This window comes from Pantherophis guttatus, chromosome 8, assembly GCF_059756535.1.
Source record: "Pantherophis guttatus breed Tessera chromosome 8, ASM5975653v1, whole genome shotgun sequence".
NCBI lineage: Eukaryota > Metazoa > Chordata > Lepidosauria > Squamata > Colubridae > Pantherophis > Pantherophis guttatus.
The window spans coordinates 66193666-66219121 of NC_142070.1; the positions used below are offsets into that span (position 1 = coordinate 66193666).

The 25456-nt window shown below is 36.0% G+C and overlaps 1 protein-coding gene across 2 annotated transcripts; it reads left to right on the forward strand.

The window, feature by feature from the left end:
- The first annotated feature begins 1113 nt into the window (after positions 1–1113).
- On the forward strand, positions 1114–21899 carry LOC148112701 (methylsterol monooxygenase 1). Of its 2 annotated transcripts, none has more exons than XM_087874911.1 (6): positions 1114–1288; positions 2659–2966; positions 6224–6372; positions 16825–16951; positions 17666–17820; positions 21094–21899. In XM_087874911.1, exons 2-6 carry the CDS (start codon positions 2712–2714, stop codon positions 21299–21301), a joined length of 894 nt encoding a protein of 297 aa, XP_087731037.1. In that variant the 5' UTR covers positions 1114–1288; positions 2659–2711; the 3' UTR covers positions 21302–21899. The 2 variants fall into 2 exon arrangements, with proteins under 2 accessions (XP_087731037.1, XP_087731038.1); XM_087874912.1 differs by having other exon boundaries at positions 1272–1442.
- The last annotated feature ends 3557 nt before the right edge of the window (positions 21900–25456 follow it).

The window sequence follows — 25456 nt, forward strand, 5'->3', positions numbered from 1 at the left end:
TACAATTCTTTATTGGCCAAGTGTGATTGGACACCCAAGGAATTTGTCTTTGGTGCATATGCTCTCAGTGTACATAAAAAGACAAGATAAATTCGTCAAGAATCATAAGGTACAACACTTAATGATGGTCATAGGCAGTGATGGGATTCAAGTAATTTAACAACTGGTTCTCTGCCCTAATGATTTCTTCCAACAACCAGTTTGCCAAACTGCTCAGAAAGTTAACAACCGGCTCTCCCAAAATGGTGCGAACTGGCTGAATCCCACCACTGGTCATAGGGTACAAATAAGCAATCAAATCATACCAGGAAACAATCAATATAAAACACATCTCAAGTAGGAAAAAGGTTAGAACTTGGCCAGTAAGACTCATAACTGATTGGCCGCATCTGGGCTGCAAAACTCGGGATAATTGTGTGTCTTTAGTGCCAGTTTTGCAGCCCAGATTGGGAGTAGGAAGAACAATAATGGAGCCTCGGGTTCTTTGTATAGAAAATCAAAATGTTTTGGAGAAATATAGAAATAAATGGGAAGATATAAAAATTGTGGAAAGGAAATTAGGTACATGTTTATGTCAAATGTAAATAAAATAACTAGAATGATAGAATATATTATAAGGGTATATATATATATGATATACTAGAAATATATGTATAAAAGATATATTAAGAAAGAGAAAATGTATAAATATGGATCACTGATGCGAACATGTTGAAAAGAAGATGTATATATCTGTTTTTGTTTGTTTTTTAAAAAAACTTTAATAATTTAAAAAAAAAAGAATATATATATATTTGCCCAGGCATCTTAAGCTATTCATTTTTACTGCATCTATGTCAATGAAAGCCTGCTTGACAGGTTTGGCTTGAAAGCCTGCATTCCTTAACCGGGTTCTATCAAACATCGTCTTTCTTTCTTTCTTTCTTTCTTTCTTTCTTTCTTTCTTTCTTTCTTTCTTTCTTTCTTTCTTTCTTTATTTATTTATTTATTTATTTAATTTATATAAATTAATAAATTTAAATTTATATAAATTTAAAGAAAACACAACAGAGCCAGGAAACTCTTGTGGTTTCCGTGATAACCACCCCCGCTACAGTATCCCGCCTATCCTCATTGTCGAGCGAGCGCACGCCTGATCGTGACGACATCTCGCGCTTTAGCCAATCGGAGCAGCGCAAGCCTTCACAGCTATTCCCGGGGAGCTTCTTTCTGAAGAGCTCGCGCTGAGGGCGAATTTGCCTTTTCCCCCCTTCCCTTCACCGGAGCTTTGCGGAGAGAGCTGCGCCAGGTAAGCGAACCGGAGGCATCGCTCGAGTGTGGCTGTGTGGTTGTGTGGACCTGTGCCTTTCCGGCCTTTCTGCAGCGCAATGAACCGGTCTCATCATGCGGAGGGTGGAAATGCAGGAAGAGGCACTTTCCCGAAGTGAACTCATTGCCTTTCAGTATGTTAGCCTATTAAACATCCCCAAAGAATGACAAATCCCCTCCGCATGTTTATTTGTGGGTGTTTCGCTTCTTTCCCCTTTTATTAGTGGGTGTGTTTGCGGGGGAGGGAGGGGTGGATGTCGTTTTAAGTAATTTCTAATGCATCTCCGTCAGAAACAAAGCAGATTTCTGAATTAGGGAGGGAGATTTGTTTCATGCAGATGAGGGGATCATTGAAAGGTACTTCTCCAACAGATGATACATTTACTCATAATGGTTGCAAAAGAAGGAAACATCTGAATAAAAATAACTTGGTCCTGGACTTTTCTCCAAGGCACTCAAGGCAATGTATCTGTCCCCCCCCGTCCCCCCCAAGATGTTTTCACAAAGGTCCAGTGCAGATCAGGGTTAATGAATGGCTTAACATGGTTTCGTATCAAATATTCTAGACAAACATTGCCCCAACACGATGTTCTTTTTAGTTGTAGCAGTTAGCAATTAGAACTGCCTCACAATACTTCTGGAAAGCAACGGGTAGAATAAATCAGCTGCCCCATATTATCTCTCTCATGCAAAATGCCTTTACTGGTGATTATATTAAATTACATAAATTACACAAATCTTAACTCCATTCATAATATTCACAGATATTCCTTCTTGATCAAATATATGTAAACACAATTTAGAGTTAAGATTTGTGTACTGTTAGAACGACGTTGAATTGTACAAATATCATGGATGTATTTTAGTTACAGATGTATCTATTTGTATTTTAATATTTTAAATTTTAATAAAGGTTTTTTGAAAATTAAAAAAATACCTAAATTAAAATAAACCTGGATAAACTCAGATTTCTGAGGCAGGTAACTACTTTTATCATGATTCAAGTGAAGCCATCATCAAATTACATCCATCTGTATCTAGAAATCCATTACAATTACTCATCTAAAACCTTTTGGTGTTTTTACAGGCACCTGATATGAGACCATAGTCAAAATGTAAATCATATCCATATGCTCAGAATGGGGACAATTATGAATCTCATTTTTTGTGGAATTTTTACATGGACTCTAGATGAAATACTCTCAAAATGTACCTAACTGCAAATTTAAGTTCTAGCAATCGCAAACCTGCTTGTGTAGTGTGTGCTGTAATATAGAATAAAGATATTAATATTGCACTGCTGTTTAAGTCTTACCATTTATCGAGTTCTCTCAATTTGACATTTTACAGATTCATAGAAACTTTGTTAAGAAACTGTCAGTGTGATGTGCCAGAACTGAACGATGGCGAATAACAATAGTTCTGAGATACTGCATTCCGCCTACCTTGCTATAGAATACATTGACTCTTTGCTGCCTGAGAATCCACTACAACAACCACTTAAAAATGCTTGGACCTCTATGCTGGACAATTACACTAAATTCCAGATTGCAACTTGGGGTTCACTTCTTGCTCATGAACTTTCCTATTTTTTAATATGCTTACCTGGATTTGTATTTCAGTTTATACCTTATATGCAAAAATATAAAATACAGCAGGTAAGATGGAATTTTAAAAGTGAAGAGAACACAATGTTAATCTATAGTGCTAAAACATTAGCAGGAGTTTGGTAGCACTTTTTATAGCTAAGAATTGCTATTAAAATGTATAAATGTTTACGATATGCAACTCACTTTATCATACTAATGTAGGATTTAAATTGGGGTGCGATGGGAGTAAGGAGGGCAAGACCATTGGTTAGGGAAATGCAGTGTAAAATAGATTATTAGTATATCAGTTAGAATTTGTATTATGTTAAAAACATTATGTTTGTTGAGATGTTCTGAGATTGCTAAAACTTTTGGGAGATATGTCATTCCATCCATCCATCTGAGTGACTTTGGGACTGTCATTCTCTCTCAACCCAACCATCTCCCAGGGTTGTGGAGAGAATAGGAGGAAGGAATTTTAAGTATGTTTTGTCTTCAGCCACTTGTAAAAAGGGGGGATAAAAATAAATAAATAACATGCAAGTTCAGCAACCTTTCATTCAGTGAAAGTCCTGTTTTTCCAAAACTGGCACTTTGAGATATGCCATAAAATGTCCAAAATTTGGAATCATTTTTTTTTTCTTGTTTTGAGTTCTGGTGTCAAATGTATTCATTGATTCTTTTGTGCAAAGTTTGTCCCATTTGTCCTATGGAAAATCCAAAGGGAAATTCCTGGTAGATGGTGGCATGAATCACATTAGAGAAAGACCATGTGAAGGCACCTCTAATTGTGTGTGTGGCTTGTGATGATGATGGAGCAAAACAGACATGAGTTTATTGTAGGATTCGGTTCCATATTAGCATTTTTTTCTTATTGATACTCTTGATTGGAGAATTTGTTTAGATTGGGTGGCTATATGCAAGTATGGGCCTGCCACCCAATTGTCTGAGATAATGCAGTGTCTTTGTCTAGCTGTAGCTTATTAATAATGTGTTTCAGTAGTTTGAACTGTGAGCTGTAAATGACTAGGTAGTGTTATGTTGTTCTGTTTCTGATGCCTATTTTTTACTAGCTGCTCCCCAGGAATTGATCTGGCCCTATTGCTTTCTTCTAAACTATCCATTGTTCTATGGATAGTTTCGTCTCCTGAATGCTTGGTTTAATTCCACCAGTTAAGCATTTCTGTTAAGTGGATCAGAACAAATGTGGTTTTGTGTAGAGCCTGGCTAGAACTAAGGAGAAATTTCCTAACAGTGAGAACAATTAACCTGTGGAGCAACTTGCCTCCAGAAGTTGTAAATGCTGCAACACTGGAAGTTTTTAAGAGGAGATTGGACAACCATTTGTCTGAAGTGGTATAGGGTCTCCAGCTTGAGCAGGGGCTTGGGCCAGAAGACCTCCAAGGTCCCTTCCAACTCTGTTATTCTATTCTGTTATTCAGACTGTAGGTTATTTCATTCCTTTAGGAATGATATGTTGTTTGCATTTCGTTAGAAAAAATATCTGTTCCTGTGCCAGTTTTAACCTTTGTTAACACACTAACTTTGTTAGTGAAATATCAGAAACTTTCTGATAGCTGTTTTTGTGTCATTAAATTTCAAATGTCATTGAAGTTCATTTCTTTAAATGCCCAGAATGACTACATTTAGGATTTGAATTGGAATGAGGAAGAATGAAGGGAGAGGAAAGATTATTACACAGATGCAAACTACGTATAAAATAAATTACAATTTAAAATTACATATAATTACATTTATAGTGCGTTAAAAGCCTTTGTGGCTGTTGAGTGTCCTGGGAGGTTAAAATGATCTGATACTTCTTTGTCCTTATTGTGAGGTGTCCTAATGTGAAATTTGTGTCTATTGGCTCTTTTGCAAAAAATTGGTATCAAATTTCAGTTTTATCTGGTAGTATTGAAAGAAATGAATAAAAAGGACTTGAAACTCTGATGATTACATTAAATTAAATTTACCTACTGGCAGGGTGGATTTGATTTAAATCGAGTTGATTTAAATCACAATTTAAATCATGATTTAAATCACTAGTAAAAAGGCTTGATTTAAATCAACTCGATTTAAATCATAATTTTTAAAGAGCAACTGTCATCTCTGCTACTCCTTTGACCCACTGTTGACTCACCGATAGTCCCAGTGTTGCAGACTATACAGCCTCATGCTACATAACTAAGCTCCATTTCATGCTGAATAAACTAAATTATTTATGTATCTTAAATAGAAAACTCTTACGATAGATTTTTACCCCAAAAGTTTTTTATTAAAATAAATTCGATAAAAATCAAAAAAATCCGATTTAAATTTAAAAAATCTGATTTTTTTTATTTTTAAAAAAAAATCATTGATTTTTATCTACCCTGCCTACTGGGGTATTATTTGGCTACTCTTAACTACAAAGATCTATTCAAAGATATGCTGAGATGCAATAAATGCTAAGCTTCAGTATTTACACTCAACAAATTGTAAAAATATAACTTTTAAAAAATCATGAAAACAAAAAGCTTTTGTATCAGGCTTAGAGCTAATCACTTGAAAAACCTGTTGATAATGTGTCTGCAAATTATTTGATGGAAGAAGACTAAAGTCTTTATGAAATTCATGAAATATCATGAAATTACAGGCCGTCCTTTAACCAGCAGCCATATACATAGCTCTTGCCTACAGAAAACTTTATTTAAAGCAGAACTTTAACTAGATTTATAACTTAAAGTAGTTGATTTATAACTTATATAATGTTTGAATTATTTATTGAATCCTCACTAATATTTGTATTGACTAAAGTGCATCAGAAGAAATCTCGCTTGAAATTATTAATCTCAGTGCAGGACAAATAAAATCAAAATTAAAAATAATCAGATAACAGTTCTCTAATTTTTTAAAAAAATCAGATGGTTCATATTCAAATCACCTCATTTCAAGAATACACATTTTGCAGTGTAATATTTGAACTCAAGTTAAGCAGCTTACTTTGCTGTAGTCCTATCCATACTTATGGAGAAAATACCATTGAACATAATGACACTTATGTTTGTAAGTAAACTTGCCTAAGATTGTATTCTTAATTAAGAGAATCATATGAACGGGCAGTAATTTTCCTATCTCAGTAATTGGAATAAACGGGCATGTGGAGTAGAGGGCAAGGACAAAATTGTATAATCTCAAATCTTTACATGTACTGTAGGAGATATTGCAACAGAAGTCCAGAATATGTTGTGATATGTTTTATTATAGGAAGAGAGCCTGTAGGAAAAATGTAATCAGTTTGCTATATGCACTATTTAATTATTTTTGTTTATTTGCCGCTCTTATAGGATAAACCAGAAACATGGACAGGACAATGGAAATGTTTCAAACAACTTATGTTCAATCACTTTTTTATTCAGCTGCCTCTCATATGTGGTACCTATTATTTCACAGAATATTTCAATATTCCTTATAACTGGGAAAAGATGCCAAGATGGTAAGTAATATTCAATTATTTGTCATTATTTGTTTGATAAAAATATATATTTCCACACATTAAAAATACTGATATGCTGACTCTTCCGGTTTGCTGCTGGCCGCCGCCAGATGTTCCTTCGGGATCGTCAGCTTCCATTGCCTGTTAGAGCCGCCTTCACAGCGGAATGACGGCTCGAAAAAAACTCCGTTTCCACGAGGAAACGGAGATAGAGCCGGCAGGGGTGGGTAGAACTCTCTGCATAGTCCCAAAAGTTTTTCTTTTACTTTTGGGACGGAGCGGATGAGATGCCCCATATCCCCAGCCGCTGCTCCGGGCTTTGGGAGACCTCTGCTAATGCAGAGCCAGGCGTCAAAAGCAAGCCTGCGAATTTAACAGATTATTCAAAGAAAATGTGAGCTGGACCTGTAATACTGAATCGCAAGTATTTTACTTATTTTTCAAAAAAACTACTTAAGAGAGAAGAGGAAAGGAAAGGGGGGGGGGAAAAAAGCTTTTTAAAATGGCGTCTGCCGCGGCTGGAGAAGAGGCTGAAAGGGAAAGTCCTTCCGTTTTCTATTATTACAATGTAGCGGAATAAATACCACTGGCTACATTTGCAGACAAAACTTCGCTCCTGTGTTTTTTTTCTCTCTTTTTTCTCCCTGGAGACTTGACATTGTTCTTTATTGGAAAGAAGTCTTTTTTCTTGTTTTTTTTTTTTCTTTTAACAAAGCTTGCCTGGGCGGAAACATGGCACTGAGACTTATAAAGTCAGACAAACAAGTAGTGGGGGGGGATTCCCCCACTAACAATTTAAAGGAACAAGCTTTAACTCTCCAGTCTCAGAAACCTGATTTCAATATAATAGAATTTCTCTTGGAGGAGATTGAAAGAAGGGATGAGATTGTGAATCAGCATCTTGAAAAATTTAAGCAGGAAATTAAAGAAATGGTGAAATCTAAGTTTGATTTTTTGGAGCGAAAAATTTTAAAAGTGGTTAATGGTTTTTCAGAATTTATGATACAGTTGGATACAAATATTAATTTACTAGAGTCTAAAATGGAAGAAACTCAAGATAAATTGGACAATAGAATCCAAAAAATTGAAAATGATTTGATAAACACTCAGGATAATAGCTCAGAAGAAAAACCTAAAATGGAGGCTGATCAAAAGTCTGGTAACGTAGAAAATCTGCAACAGAGGATTGAAAGAGAAGTTCTAATGGTACAATATAATTTTACAGAATATGCGATAAGACTGAGAGGTTTGCAGGAAAATAACAGAGATGATTTAAGGAAAATATCTTCTGAAATTCTAGCTGGGATTTTAAAGGTTCAACCTGAGGACGTGTTTTGTAGGATTGACAGAGTTTACAGAATAAATTCCTGGATTGCCAAGCAAAGGCAACTGCCTAGAGATGTGGTGATTTATTTTACAGATAAAGAAATTAGGAATAATATTGTGCAAAATTCCTTCAATTCTAATTTGCAATCGTATGGAAGAAAGATTTGGATTTACAAAGAACTCCCACCTAAGATATTAACGGAAAGGAAGAAATTTGGTTTTCTGGTGGCTGAGTTAAAAAAGAGAAATATCCCATTTAGGTGGGACGCCCCAGTTGGTATCATATTGAGATATCAAGGAGAAAGATACCAGCTAAATACTGTTGAAAGAGCGGAAGAATTTTATCAAAATAGGTTGAAAATGAACTTAACATCTTCAGGTATAATACAGGATAAGCAGAAGGAGCTGGAAATAAAGGGAAAATATCGAATTACAGAGACTGTACCAGATAAATTGCCTTTGGATTTTTCGGATACCCCAGCTGGATTATCTACAAATTTGAGAGAAGTGGCATCTGACTTTAACGTGATGACTTATCAAGTCAAGGACAAGCATGGAAACCAATTAGGGGATATACAAGGGATAAAAAAGAAACATGAGACACAAAAACAAAACCAACAAGACCAATCTACAAAGCAGAATGAAAACCGATTAGTTGATACACAATCTGTAGAAAGGAAACCAGGATCGAAATCAAACCCACAAAAAGAAAAGAAAAAAAAGAAATAGGTTGCATCAAAATAGAAATTTCTAAATCAAGCAACAGTGAAGCCAGTGACTTTAAAAAATGAATGAGTATGTGAAAATATAGAGGAGGCGACGTATTGGTCAATATTATCCTGAGGATAGTGATGCCGTAATCTTGGGATGTGAAAAGAGCCTTAAACTGATGGATTTGAATTATCCACTTTGGAATTCCTTTTTTGTGCTGATAAATATATTATAATTATCTTGAATCATAAGGCAAGAGAATTATGCGGGGGCAAGCAGAAGATCAGTTGTTACCCACTACGATGATGGGAATCAATAATCCTGATGAAAGCCACAATTATTACTATATGGAATATAATTATAATGTCACTCGGGTGGTTGTTTTTACTTTTATACATATAAGAGGATATTTACTACTGATGGGGGCGGATATGATTGAAGATTTTGAATAAACTGTTGCATCAGCAAGCTATGTTACCCTATTATGGATGATGGTCCTAACAATCCAGTGGAAAGACTTTCAAGAAGATATTATATGGACTATAAATTTAAAGTCATTGTCATTTCTTTTTTATTTAGATATAATGGAATATATATACATATATTTTTAAGTAGCGTGGGCAGTGAATCAAAGATATTAAGAATTGTTGTGTATGGTAATTTTGCAGGACAGTGGGTGAATAAGCTAGGTTGCAGATTGATTAGTTTAAGAAAAGGGATTTTTAAGTGATATATTTAGGGGAGTGGAGGAAATGGATAGAGTGGAATAAATGTTAAATTAGATTTTATGGGGAAGGCCGCTTTGAAATGTTATAGTAATACATACAGAAGATTAAATGTTAAAGTAGGATTTATTGTATAGTTTTAAAGCGGAAGGTGGTTTTGATTTGTTGTAATATAAGTTTGGGAGAAGAAAAAAAAGGGCAGATTATTGCCAAATTGGGAGTTATAATACTATTATGCTAAATTAGAAGTTATTTTACAATGTTATAGTATAATGTCTTTTTTTTTTCTTTCTTTCTTGAAATGTATGGATAAAGGGGGATGTTATAATATTAATAATATTTTTAGTAAGTAAAGGTCAGTATTTAGAGGAGGGAGTAAGTAATCTGTTATGAATTAGGTTTTTTGTTACGAAGAAGTCACAGGGGGGTGTCACAAGTAAATGCCTTATTCTTTATTATGTAAATAGTACATGACCAGAATATCAGGGGTTAACTTATTCTTCACTACTTAATATATTCATATTTAACCACTCCCATATCTAGCTCCACCCCATGTATATATAAGGAGCTGTATGCATTCTTTCTGTGCTTCTATCTGTGATTATTCAGTGAATATAGAATGCCTTCTGTAAATAAACAGTGCTTTATTTGAATATCTAACTCTTAATTCATTTATTGAGTCTGATCCTGAAAATATCGTAACAATCTGGTAGCAGAGGATGGTTAAATTGACTCAATAAAACTTTAAATATGTCTGAGAGAGAAAACTCCAGAAACAAAAGAGAAAGGCCCAACACCAGGGCATACAGCAAAGAAATGGAAGCAGATCAAGAAATAATCGATGAGTCCACGAATGCAATATCGAGAGAATCTGAAGACTGCACTACTGACAACAAAGAAATAATGGATGAAACTGATGACCAAGAAGAAAACGAAATACAAAACAACGAACTCAGGTCAGAGATACTAAAACTCTTAAAAAGCCAAAAGAACGATGAAAATCTCATCGCGAACCTCCAAGACATATTAAAAAACAACGGAGCAGCGAGAGAGAAGCACATCGTTACGGATAAATCTAAAGACTCAAAAACGGTGAGCGATCTGCCTGCAGACAAAAATACAGCGAAAAAGAAAACTAACAGTCCCGCGCAAAATTTCGAATGGCAGCCATCTTGGTTTCAACAGACCCCTAAGATGAGCGAAGCAGAGCCTATCAGAAAGCAGGATTCAAAATATCTGGCGCGAAAAGCCTTACTCGATGCAAGAAATGAAAAGGAGAAAATCTACACATCAGAAGAATCAGACACAGAAATCGAAGAAGCTTCAATAGATATGCGGGTAAAGTCACCAATGAAAACGCTCTTTGCAGCTTTTGGACCAAAATTGAAAATCACCAAAGAATCAACGAAGAGACAAGCAAGCAAGCAAACATCTCAGAATATACCCGCTTCTATCCAAACGACGAGAGCACCGACGCCTGAACCCAGAGAGCCCTGCAGATACCACCCCACACCACAGACGATCCCAAGGACCAGCGTCCTCAACGAAAGAAAGCGAGCGCCTACTATCACCAGGACTCCCAAGATCGATCCGGAGACCGACTCCTCAGAGGAAGAGCAATGCGGGGGAGCTGCTGCAGCAAGAACCTCTCGCAACGGCTTCAGGAGCGAAATGAACAACGCGCATGTGCGAGACTACGCAGACAGCTTCGGGGGACATGAGGAACGGAGAGAACCATTCAGACTCGTTGCAAGCATACCCACGCCATTTTGCAACTTTCAACATTTACAAGATCACGGACTACCCCCAGTTGTAAGTAATGGATCCAACAATATTGGGAATTTGCCCAATGACTTCCCAAAACTGAGAATAGATGGTATTAATTTACAAGAATGGTGTCAGCAGCTCCAGGTTGTCTTTCTAAAAGAAAACTTACTATTTTTTATTACTAACCCCCCAAAAAGACCTTGGACTCTAAAATTGGACTGCTTACACCATAGAGCATTTTTCTTATTAATTTCCAGTATATCTCCTGCCATGTACCACAGTATTAAGCAAAATCTGACTGTCTCAGAAATTATTCAATGCATGTTTAAATTGTTTCACAGTGAAAGTGTAGCCACTACAACAAGAATGTCTAAGGATTTCTTCTCAGCTAGGATAAAGCCAGGGGTTACCATAAGTGAACATTTAATATCTTTGAACAAAATTAGAGCAGAACTGCATTTAAGGGGGGAAATAATTTCAGATCAAACAATGAAGAGTGTTATCATTAACTCACTAGACCCATCATGGGATAACTATATATCTCACTTAGACACAATCAATTTAGGATATTTATCCATAGAAAATCTATCTAATAAGCTAATAGCTGAAGATAATTCAAGGAGGAGTCGTTGTAACAATCACATGGAACATAAACAATATAAGAGGGTAGCATTTCAAGAAAGATATCATGAACCAATTAGGTGCCACAACTGTGGATCCAAGGAACATAATAGGAGAGATTGTCCTAAACTCCTCAGAGATAGACAAAATTCAGACCATAGAAATAGATACCACAACAGACAGTCATCAATTGATAGACATAGATATAGAAATCCACCCAACTATAGAGAACGTAGAGGGGGCAGGGATAATTCAAAAGATAGAAGGTCTGGTTCACTGAATGGATTAAACAAACATGACAACACTAACATACAACAGACAGAAGACAACGATTGGCTTATCGATTCTGGAGCAACTAATCACACTACAAATAATAAAAATATATTATCTTCATTTGTAGAAGATAAATTTGTAATTAAAGTAGCTAATCAAGAAAAGGTCCAAGTCATAGGTAGAGGAAATATAACCTTACCTGGCCTAGGAAAAATAGAGGGGGTATTGTTAATACCTCAAATACCTCATAACATACTTAGTGCAATAAAACTAAGCAGAGATTCTGACATAAATATTGTGTTCTCAAAGGGAAAAGCAACATTAGAGAAAAACAGAATAAGCATAGGTACTGTGGTTATTAAAGGAGGTCTACCTTATTTAGTGACAAAAGAGAGATGGTTACACAACATTGATTCAAACATAGAAGATAACGATGACATAGATAATGGAGACAATAGTAATAGTGACAATGAGGAACATGAGATTATTCATAATCACAAAGACACACCCAATGACAAAAAACCTAAAATTGGTAAACCAATTCATGATGAGTGTGCTCATGTCTTACATAGGAAATTAGGACATGCCAGTTTTCCTGTAGTACAAAAGATGACTGAACATGCTGAAGGTGTTAAAATAAAAAATTGTAAAAACTATTTGGAATGCTCAGTATGTAAATCTACAAAACTCAAAACTAGTCCCAAACCCAGAAAGTCAACAAGATCAACCAACAAAATTTTTGACTTGGTACACATGGATCTAGTTGGTCCATTAACACCATCAATCACATATAGAAAACGTTATTTTCTAACCATTGTGGATGACTATAGTCGTTATGGGTTTGTCTATACACTAAAGCAAAAAGATGAAACCTTTCAGAAATTTAAGGAGTTCTATAAACGTGTAGAAACACAACATAATATTAGAATAAAACAAATTATGACAGATAGGGGATGTGAATTCATGTCAAAAGAATTCTCCCAATGGCTAAAAGACAAAGGGATGTTACACTACACATCTAGCCCTTTCTCTGCATTCCAAAATGGAGTGGCAGAGAGAAAGAACTCAACATTACAAACCATGATTAGATGCACATTAGAAGATGCTGGCTTAGGTAAACAATTCTGGTCAGAAGCTTTACAATATTCCAATTATACACAAAATAGAACTTGGTCCAGCATTGTTAACAAGACACCATATGAAGTAATGTATAGTAAGAAACCCAAAATAGCACACATGCACATATTTGGAGTCACTGCAGACGTACACATACCTAAACAGTTGAGACGTAAAGGTGAGAACGTATCCAGAAGACTCAGATTCATGGGATACGAAACAGGCACAAAAGGGTACAGATTTATCGATAATAATAACAAATTTATAGTTTCCAGAACGGCTGTATTCCATGAACAGGCCAACTGGTCTAAAATACATCTTAATGAAATATTCCCAAACACTAATACAGACACTAAACATCAAGAAAAGAAGATTAGAGAAGAATACAATCACAACTCACATAAAAACAAAAACAAAACATGGACAAACAGTCAACACAAAATAAAGACAGATTCATTAACAAAAAAGGAAGCAAGGTATCTACATGACAATGATAGTAAACCAGAAAGAACGATCAGAAGTAACAGAAATCAAGTGCCAAACAAGTACAAAGATTATGTAATGTATATGGATGGAGAAACATCAACACCAAACACATACAAGGAAGTGTTAAAACTTCCCCCTGAAGAAAAGAAAAAGTGGGAATCAGCCATGACTAAAGAAATGGATAGTTTACGAGAATTAAATGTATTCACACCTACACCTGCACCTAAAGATAAAACTGTTATTGGCACCAGGTGGATATATAAAATCAAAAACTTAGAGGGAGGCAACACCTTATACAAAGCTAGACTAGTTGCACAAGGTTATGCACAAAAATATCCCGAGGATTACACAGACACATACTCTCCCACAGTAAGAACTGAGAATGTTAAAACGGCTCTGGTTATAGCATCAGCACTTAACCTTGATGTATTCCAATACGACATACAGACTGCATAACTACATGCAAAATTAGATAAGGAAATATATGTGAGAGCACCTCATAGTCAATACACAAACAAAAATGAAACGTGGTTGCTAAACAAAAGTTTATACGGGTTGAAACAATCTGGCAAACGATGGTATGAATGTTTAGTCAAAGTACTCAAAACTATGAATTTCAATGCCACTACTGCTGATAACTGTTTTTTTGTCAAAAAAGAGGGTGATTCTCTAGAATTTGTGTTAATTTATGTGGATGATATTTTGTATATAGGTAAACATAAGGAGAGGAGAGAAACATTTGTAGCAAAACTAAATGAACATTTCTCTTTGAAATCATTAGGTAAAGTAAATAAATATCTTGGAGTTCAAATCAGTAAAACAAAAAGGGGATTCAAACTTTCTCAAAGAGATAAGATTATAGAACTTCTGAATAAATGTAACTTAAATAATGCTAAACCCTGTGATACTCCCATGCAAACTGATTTCTTGAGGAACACGGATGAGTCATCCCCTGAATTTAAAGATAATACACTTTACAGATCAGTCATCGGTTCCCTTCTATATATTTCCAACTGGACTAGACCTGATATTGCTTTGCCTCTCAACTTGTTGTCTAGGCACGTCAGCAAACCATTATTATATCATTGGGAAGCTGTCAAAAGAATATTAAGATATTTAAAGAATAGTTTAGACTTCTGTTTATTATTGGAACCTAATAATGTCAAAGAGCCCATCCTCACATGTTATGCCGATGCGGATTGGGCTGGCGATACCACATGTAGAAAAAGTACATCTGGCTATATATTTTTCCTTAACGATTGTCCAGTTTACTGGTATACTGGTAAACAAGATTTAGTAGCCACCTCAACGACTGAGGCAGAATATGTTTGTCTGTCTAAAGCTTCAAATAACCTCATATGGTTTAATGACTTATTGTCAAACACTTGAAAAAAACCTACATTACCATTTATCATACATGAAGATAACAAGGCTGCTATTGAAATATCTAGATCTGATGCTATTGGACAAAGGTCCAGACATATAGATATAAAATTCAAACATGTAAGGCAGTTATCTCAGGATGGATTTATTAAAGCAGTTCATTGCGAAACATCAGAGCAAATAGCTGACATATTGACAAAGCCTTTGCCTTCTAAGCAGCATAAATACTTGACTTCTAAGTTACAAGTTTTATATTGTTCTGAATCTGAATGTAATTGTTGTAATATATCGAATCGGCATTTAGAGGGGGATTTGTCACAAGTAAATGCCTTATTCTTTATTATGTAAATAGTACATGACCAGAATATCAGGGGTTAACTTATTCTTCACTACTTAATATATTCATATTTAACCACTCCCATATCTAGCTCCACCCCATGTATATATAAGGAGCTGTATGCATTCTTTCTGTGCTTCTATCTGTGATTATTCAGTGAATATAGAATGCCTTCTGTAAATAAACACTGCTTTATTTGAATATCTAACTCTTAATTCATTTATTGAGTCTGATCCTGAAAATATCGTAACGGGGGATGGGTGTGGAGGGGGGGTTAGGGAGGGGGAGGGGGAAAAAAGGGGGAAAAATTTGTATTTGAAAACTTTTTCAATAAAAAAAAAATACTGATATGCTGATAAAGGACTGGATTTGGGAGAAATTTCTAGAAGTTTGACCAAAAATGTTTTTGAATCTTTGATTCAGTAATTTCAAATTTATTAAAAACTAGAGAATGCTGTGTCCTAGATGAAAGGGGCAGATGGGGGGAAGGAAGGAAGGTTGTCAGAGGCTTCTGAGGGATTGAAAATGCTTTTAAGGCAATTGAAAATAAGCACAAACTGTCAACACAATTGTTAATACAGATGGACATTATGCTTTTTCAAACTGAAAGATTCTACAGTAAGCACAATATAAACATGAATAAAGAGTTGTTGTTAATTCTTTTTTAAAAAAAATATAAGCCTTAAAATCAAATGAACAATACCTTCTGTACTAAATCTAAATTCATCATTGAGTCTTCAGAGAAAGGCAGCATACAAGTTGAACAAATAAAGAAATAAAATCATCCATTTAAATAAAGAATTTTGCTTTCAGTCAGCTTCCCAAAAGTTTTCATTATGACTAGGAATAAATGCAACAGATGTGTGGTAAAACAAACAAAAGCCTGGTTCTTATATTCTTACATTACATGAGAGAAGTGCCTTTCTTCCCCCTACTCCCATGCCCATCATCCCTGCCCTCTCCCTTCCCCCTCCCATGTGCTCCTCTTTCCCACCCTGTCTATTATCCTGGCACTTTGCCCCAAATCCATCATGCACTTCCCCATTGGTCCACTGGAGGGCGAATGTCACAGCTGGCTTTCTAGAGGAAGCTGCGAAGGAACTGACATCACAAATAATTGCCACTCTAGGACCCCACACTCACTCTCCTAATGACCCAGGCGTTCCAGAATTATGCTGGAAAACACACACACACATACATACACACCAGGGTTGCCCCCCTCCACCCTCAGTATTTATTTCTAGAGGGTAAGCCATCTGGGACCAAGTTTTGTTGAAATTACTCGAGGCATTCCAGAGTTATGCTGGAATACACACACACCCACACACCCACACACCCCTACGGGTGCTGGGGGAGGCAGTGTCTGTTATTCCTAATTGTCTGTTAATCTCTATACATTCTTCAAATTTTATCACTTATTCATTCTACAAAACAAATACAAATATAATAGATAATACCTGGATATCTTTATTCAAGATGAAATTTGAAGCCTAAGTGCTATTTTATTTTAAATATAACATAAACTACATCATATGTAATTACTGTTTCCTGTCTTTCTCAAAAAACAATTTATTTTGCTGTGCTTGTTGCTCCAAGAAGGAAAAATATTTTATTAAAATTTCTGTGTATGTTATGTCAGGTTTCTAGCATTGGTCATTGGATAGATTACACAAATATATATCTCAAAAACTAATTTTTCTTTTAAAGGTTTGTGATACTTGCTCAGTGTTTTGGATGTGCTGTGATTGAAGATACCTGGCATTATTTCTTGCATCGACTACTTCATCATAAGAGAATTTATAAATACATCCACAAAGTACATCATGAATTTCTTGTATGTAATTTCTTAAGTTTTTGGTTTACATGATTAAGTTGTATATGCGCTTACCAATAAGAACATTCCATGCAACTCACCGGAACTTGTTTCGGTATATGATTGCAACTTTAAAATTTCAAGCAATGGACAGTTATGTTAGTTATTATTTTTAGAAATAGGGAGACGAAACCTGGGGTTTATTATTTGTCTATATGATTTCTTTATTTAAAGTTCTTCCTATCGTATGAGACCAGAAAGGTTTACAAGAGGTGAAGAGTTTTAAACATTGCAGTAAACCAACAATATTTTTTGCAAAACATTTGTACATTTGTCAGTTTTATTTGAATAACTAATTTTTGTTTCTAAAATAATATGAAAATTTCAAGCAACCTCTTTAGCATGATCTTTTTAAAATGTTGAGGAAAACTTCACTGAATACACAATTTTACTGATGTATAGAATCTTATCTGTGTGTCTTTAAATCATACAGTATTCACAGTTATACAGCACCTACTGTTTTAAGGTGCTGTCTGGAGTTAGCAGTAGCAAATATTATTACATTTAGAAATGTATTCTATTTATTCAGTCTTACATTTCCTGAAACTGTGTGAGTTCAAGGTTAGCATATGAAGGAAGTTAATCTCCTGAAACAGTCATATTGAAGCATATATATGAATTTTTTCTTCAGTATGGATACACGTGCACAAACCTTTTCTGTATACTTTTCTTCAGGCACCATTTGGGATGCAAGCTGAATATGCACATCCTTTAGAAACTCTAATCCTTGGAACTGGATTCTTCATTGGAATAATTGTCTTCTGTAATCACCTAATTTTGCTATGGGCATGGATGGTTTGTCGTTTGATAGAGACCATTGATGTTCACAGGTAATCTTCTGTTACTTATTTATGATTCTTTGTGTTCAGATTCAGAAATTTTAGAATTATTTAAACAACTATTTGAAAAAGTTGTCAATAACTTCTCCATGACAAGCTTCTAAATTCTTCAGATATTGTTTGGGCAAAAAGGTTTTCACTAGTTTATTTATTTATTTATTATATTTCTATACCGCCTTTCTCCCGTAGGACTCAAGGCGGTGTACAGTCAAGAAAAATATAGACACACAAACATCATAAAATTGCTAATTAAAATTATTACTTAGTTTGGTCAATTAAATAAAACCCAGAATTAGATAACATTTAAAAAATCATTCACATGTTTGTATGTTTAGCCCTGCCTGTTGGAACATCAGGGTCTTGAGGGCATGGCGGAAAGCACAGAGATCAGGGATATTCCGTATCTCCGGGGGCAGTTCATTCCAAAGGGTTGGAGCCCCCACAGAGAAGGCCCTCCCCCTGGGAGTCGCCAGTCGACATAATTTGACTGACGGTACCCTGAGTAGTCCCTCCCTGTGAGAACGAACTGGTCGGTGGGAGGCTATTGGTGGCAAAAGACGGTCTCGTAGGTACCCAGGTCCTAAGCCACGGAGCGCTTTAAAGGTGATAAGTAACACCTTGAATCGTACCCGGAAGACCACCGGGAGCCAGTGCAGCTCGCGTAGGAGAGGTGTTACATGGGCGTAACGAGCTGCGCCCATAATCACCCGTGCGGCTACGTTCTGGACCAGTTGGAGCCTCCGGGTGCTTTTCAAGGGGAGCCCCATGTAGAGAGCATTACAGTAGTCCATACGGGAGGTAACTAGGGCATGAGTGACCGTGCGCAAGGCATCCCGATCCAGAAAGGGACGCAACTGGCGGATCAGGCGAACCTGATAAAAGGCACCCCTGGCCACGGCCGTCAAATGATCTTCTAAAGATAACCGTGAATCCAGGAGGACACCCAAGTTGCGGGCCCTCTCTGTGGGGAGCAAGATCTCATCCCCTATTGTCAGTGATGGTACCAGCTGACTATACCGGGACGCCGGAAGCCACAGCCACTCGGTCTTGGAGGGGTTGAGTCTGAGCTTGTTTCTCCCCATCCAGATCCACACGGCCTCCAGGCAACGGGACATCACAGCAAGGGCATCATTGGGGTGGTCTGGGGTGGAGATGTATAGCTGTGTGTCATCAGCATACTGATGAACACTCACCCCAAAACCACAGATGATCTCACCTAGCGGTTTTACATAAATGTTGAACAGAAGGGGTGAGAGGACTGACCCTTGCGGCACCCCACAAATAAGGTGCCTCGAGGTCGACCTCTGCCCCCCTGCCAACACAAACTGCGAACGGTCAGAGAGGAAGGAGGAGAACCACCGAAGCACGGTGCCCCCTATTCCTAATCCCTCCAGCCGGTGCAGTAAGATACCATGGTCGATGGTATCAAAAGCCGCTGAGAGATCTAATAGGACCAGGATAGAGGAGCAACCTCTGTCCCGAGCCCTCCAAAGATCATCCACCAATGCGACCAATGCCGTTTCCGTGCTGTATCGTTAAATAGTTTATAGTTAAATAGAATATTATTTATTTATAGTTAAATAGAATATTGAACAGATGAAAGAAAAATAAACCTGAAGAATAAGAAAACTAAAGAATCTGATCAAATGATATCATCTAGAAACAAGGAAGGTTAAAGAAGCACTGGAAATAATAAAGTATCAAATAACGGCTATAGCCAAGGAGATCAGCAAATATGAAGCTCAAATTGCACACTATCGGCAGAATCTCCAATTTCAATCAAATCAGAAACGTTTGTACAATCCATCAATGGAATGACTGCAGTGAACCCATCAATACCTGATAAAGAAACAGTGTAGTTCTAGGTGCAGCTATGGGACAACATGGAATGGAATAGAATAGAATTCTTTATCGGTCAAGTGTGATTGAACATACAAGGAATTTGTATCCAGTGCGTAAGCTCTCGTTGTACATACAAACGACAAAGTGATGTCATAGATCATAAATCATAAGATATAAACAACAAATGATAGATCATAAGAGAAAGTAGTATGAAAGATGCATTTTTTTAATATAAAGAAATACAAGAATGGAGCCTGGATAAAGAAAGTGGATTAGAATAAAATATAAGATGAAATGAAAGAACTTGTAATAAAAACAGAAAAGGACAAGAAAAATCAGGTGCCTAGAAATAACAGGAGTCAGTACAAACATTAGAGGTTTTCTGTAAAGATGCACAATGGAAGACATAGTTGCTGGTCAGTGGTGATAGCCTGGGAGATGTTAATATCAAAAGAGAATTCAAGGAGATTCACTATTACCACTACTGCTTGTCATTGTCAACAGTACAGAATAAATCAAGTCATGGCTATCAAACATCAAAAACATCTGCTTGGCTATCCTATCTACTTTACATAGATGAACTGAAGCTGCATGGAAAAACACCATCTGAAATAGAATTGCGTCTAATATATGAAATAGCCTTATTAAATACTTTGTTCTTTACATACAGTAATTTATACACTGCTCAAACAACTAAAGGGAACACAAAACCACTGTATGTAACAAACAAAGTATTTAATAAGGCTATTTCATTCATTCAGTTCTCGGATGTCTTCTGCTTGTGTTCCCTTTATTTTTTTTGAGCAGTGTGTGTATGTATGTATGTATGTATGTATGTATGTATGTATGTATGTATTTTTCTATAGCCAGGTTCTTCCTACGTAAACCAAGATTTTTATGCAGCCCTAGTTCAGTGAAATCACAATCCACTAGTTTCTAGGCTTTTTTCATGCAGCCAGCAAGCACCCTGCTGCCCATTGGGAGACTGCTGCCCAGGTGCTTGCTGATGGGAACAAAGAAAAAGGGGCTTGAGTTACACTCACCAAAGGCCTGGACAAAGATTTTAAGGGCCCTTCAAAACATCAGTTGGCTGGGCCATTCAAATCTTGTGAGGAACCACATTCCAGAGGGCAGTTGTTGGTACAGAGAAAGGCATTCTTCTGGGATGTTTATAGATGTGATCGTTGAATCAATGGAACTCAAAGGGCACCAATCCTGCCAGATCGGATTGGCTGGCAGATACTATGGGAGAAAATGAAAAACATGAAAAACTCATGCTTGACTAGGTTATGTAGGTTTATGGAATAATCACAATGTAGAAACTTGTCTTAGTATGTTACTTATCTCTTCCCAGGGTTGAGAAGTTTTTTTCTGCATGTTGTAAATCTAACAGTCTGTGCATTTCATTATTTTTCCTTTCAGTGGCTATGATATTCCTCTGAATCCTTTACATTTCCTGCCCTTTTATGCTGGCTCTCGCTTTCATGACTTCCATCATATGAACTTCATTGGAAATTACTCTTCAACCTTCACATGGTGGGATAAACTCTTCGGAACTGATTCGCAGTACAGTTCTTACCAAGAGAAAAAGAAGAAACAGAAAGACACAGTGGAAAAAAAGCTGGAATAAATTTCCCATTTGCAACACTCTTGGAACACCAAAGAGGGACATGGCCTCGTATTTTTGCTTAAAACTAGAAAACGTAATAAGTATTGCAATTCAAAGCAAAATGCAGCTTTTAACAAACTAACCAAGCTTATGTTTGCAGCAGGAAAAACATTCACTGATGCATTTTCCAAATGATTGTGCTTTTTCTATCCTATAGATATGTCAAACAAATACAATATATATTTAAGAAAATGTTAAATATGACCAAATGATTGAAATTATGTAAAAAAAAAAAGATGTACATTAAAATTAAAATAAGGGAGGTTTTTTGCATTAATCTGAATCCTAAAGTTTAGAAAGAACAACTACATTGAGTTCACTAATTAAAACTTTTGTGGGAATCCTCTTTCCCAATTAGGTAGATTTAAGAAACCATCTTAATTTGCTACAAATAATATTTTTACTTGGTTTTTAATGAATGTTATTGTAATCTGTATTACACATAACTGTAAATTGCTGATTTGATTATTAAGATAATTTGTCTTAAAATAGTTGTGGTTGATTTCTTTGTCATGTTTTCTGTACGGCAAATAAAATAATATTGGGGTTCAGGCTATTATTTCCTGGCTCCTTTTGGTTTGTTCCTATCGAACAATAAGTGCTGTGTTTTTGTTAATACACAGTGGCAGGTATTGATAACTGGAACAGAATGTGTATGGGCACTGAAATTTGATAGTGGAGACTTTAGATAACTAACCATCTATATTACATACAATCAAAACTATCCCTAGAGATGTACATGAGGAAACCATAGGAACTTCCTTAGATTATATTGAATACTTCTTGGCCTTTCTGACTTAGTATGGAAAACACTAAATTGTATAACCTGCTTAACCGGGATTCTATCTTTTAGAAAGCCATAAACTTTTTTTTCTTAAAGACATCTGCTGCAGAAATTGGGTGGGGTATAGCTTTATGGTTTTCGGGCACTGAAGAGTGTTTTTGTGCCAGCATTTTCCACTTCTGATATCCCCTCAAAAACAATGCTTATTCTATTATTTTTTTTTACTTGAAATGTAATAAAAGTGATTTATAGTTTAAAAGATTATGCATATGAAAAAAGCTGCTGGGAAAAGATTTTATTTACACAAATAAAGTAAAAAGAAATTAAATCTGAATATTTTTAATACAAAAGGATTGGCTGGGTAACTGCATTTCCTTGCAGGAGTCGTTTATTTTACAGATGTTTCCCCCCCTCCCCCAAAACGGCAGGATGCCACTGCAAGGCTCCTTATCTCTTCCTTCCTGTGCTGTTTCAGATAGTGATTTATAGTGAATTAGTTACCTTAAAATTAAGAGCTGTCTCCTTAAGAGATTGCATTGTGGGAGATGTAGAGAGAGATTGCATTACGGGAAATGTAGTCCATGACATGTAACCACATCTGTGTGTCTGATTGGCCACTGAGGCTCTCTGCCTGGGTGCAGAACAAAGACCTGGCCATTTTGAACTACCACAGAAGAGAGGAGCATGCTTTCTGAACAGGGGGATAGAACTACCGTCATTTTACACTAGGAAATGGGATAGATTATGAAATACTTGGATGAATCTCACCTTGACTCACCATGATTGTAAATCTGTTTGAGGATACCCGAAATAAATATAATCTGCATGAAAACCTGTTTGCTAGAGTTTATCTGCCTGTTCCCAATGGAGCCAGATGCCAGATGAAACAGAACATGGGTGGCTTACAAAAACAAGCCCATCAAACATAACCCTCCAGCATCCATGGTTAAATTGTTAATCCTGCTTACCATTAATAATAGTAGAATTCATCTATCTTGTTTGCTGATATTTGTTTGTTTATGCTCTTGGTGTATATAGCATTATGCACACTTTGCACTTAATATAGTTCTGTACTAAGACTTTGGGATAACCCTGTATTTAAAATAGGATTTATCCAGCCACTGCCATGATTCCAGTCTTTAACCTTATTATGTATTACATCTTTCAAAAGGAAGACCTAATAGTCAGTCTTATTTTCCAAATATAGTGGCCTTACTTTAGAAATTATGTTGGTAGTTGCACACAAAGTCCAGTTGGCTTTATAAATGAGATTTCCACATTTTAAATGACATTATTCTTTCATGGACATGAGCTGTATATTCTAGCAATTATAACTAGAAAGAAAACTATTTTGTGTTTCCTGAATCTCTATAAGGATAAAATGCTTCCTTCATGCTTTTTCTGTTGCTACAATCTGTATATTTACATTTTTTTTCTTGAAATAGAACAGCACTTTACTGAGGTTGTACTAGGTGAGGAATTTCTCAGTATTGGTGTAGAACAGGTGTGCGGCTTAATATCCAGTGACAAATTGACAGTACCATCAGAAGAAAAAGTAAGGTAATGTCTTCCTTATTTAGCCGTTACGATATGTAATAATATAGAGGTGTGCAATCTGTTTTAGATGCTAATGTTTAAAATTTGAGTTTGAAATGGAGTGTTCTGTTCTTTTTTGATCTGAAACTCAGATGCTGTGTCTTTTTTTGCCCAAAATATTCCAATATAAGAACAGTTGCAGTAAGATCAGAAGTGTCTAACTTTGGCTTTGAAATAGTTTTAATGCAAAAGTTTTTACACACCTTTAAAACCATGGAACTACCGGTAGATTAGAAGGCGCATTGTTGAAATATTTATCCCTTTACAATATACCTTGATAGGAGGATATAGGAGAAAGATCTTTGAATGTTTTTTCCCTTTCACTCCATTCTGTTCAGATTTTTTTTTTCCAATTGTGGCTGCCAAAGCAAATATCTATGAACCTCAAAGAAAACCGTTTTATCTACATTATTATATAGTTGGTGACAATGCAGGAGACCCTTTTCTTGCTTAGAGAAAGAAAGGGGTCTCCTACATTAACTCCAACTATTAATAAACCGGGGGAAGATTCTAATATTTATCTCCTCAAGGAAAACCAATTGTGAAAAAAATAATCGGAATCAAACTGTATATGATACAAATACTGCTAAACATGTGAAAAAGCGTAAAAGTATTAATACTGATAGGAATCCTTAGTTCCAGCTAATTCAGAAAAAGAATTCATAGGGGAAATTAGATGTGTTGTTCTTTGTAATGCTGTAAGGTCCCAAAATACACTTGAGTCACCAGAATGCCAAAGAGAGAGACTCAAGACGAGGTTTGCAAAAAAAAACCAACAGATTTTATTTATGGCCAAAAACAAAATACTGGGTGGAACTATATCCAGAACATACAGATACAATGCATGCAAGGAGATAGCCACACCTTGGGGAAGGTATGGCATCCTTTTATACCCTCAGAGATGTCAGCTTAGTACCCAACTCTGGCCTCCCAATCCAGGCCCGTGCATTCCTTGTTGCCCTGCAAGAGGGAATAGAAACTTCCCAATTAGTCATCTTGAGCATTTCTTTGTTTACTCAATTGGCCACTTAGGCCCCCTGGCCCTGGAAAGTAGGAGTCTATCCAGATCAAACATAAATTAGGACTGAGGTGTAAATTATCCCTTGGAGATACATACCATGCTCTTAGATGGCACAAGAAAAAAACAGGGAGAAGATTGATATGGGTTCAGGTCAAATGGCAGGGACATATGTTTGACAAATACCAGATACATTACAGGCCTAATAACAGAATATGTTTGTTACAGGAGATACAAATATAAAGGCATAATATATGTGATACAAATACAAAGGCATATATGTATTACAGGAACCTAATGGTTACAGAATCTAGTATACCAGTATATCATATTCTAGTATTATTTATTATATCCTTATTATTGTTTCCCTTCATTCCACACTTTTTATTTAAATGATGGAATGCTTTTCATCGCGGGGATCATATGACTATTCTTTGGATTAAAGGAATGAGACAAGGGAGAAGAAGGAGACCTCCAAGGATTAACAATCATCAATTTTGCAAACAAAATTTGTGAGATTAATTTTTCCATACACACCTACTTTTGCTAACAAATAGTGTACAGCAAGGGATATTCTGGGATAATGCTGTTTTCAACAGAAGTGCTGTTTTAAACAGAGAGTGCTGTTTAACTAAGAAAGTTAGAGCAGTAGCAGTTGTATTAAGTATCATTGCAATCATTGGCTGTAACCTTACAATTCTATTCAGTATATAAAGAG

What these genes read in the sequence shown, in the direction of transcription:
- LOC148112701 (XM_087874911.1), top strand. Translation starts at nt 2,712, where the DNA reads ATGGCGAATAACAATAGTTCTGAGATACTGCATTCCGCCTACCTTGCT. An exon ending in AAAAATATAAAATACAGCAG is followed by an intron (nt 2,967 to 6,223) that starts GTAAGATGGAAT and finishes CCGCTCTTATAG; the next exon opens with GATAAACCAGAAACATGGAC. An exon ending in AAGTACATCATGAATTTCTT is followed by an intron (nt 16,952 to 17,665) that starts GTATGTAATTTC and finishes ACTTTTCTTCAG; the next exon opens with GCACCATTTGGGATGCAAGC.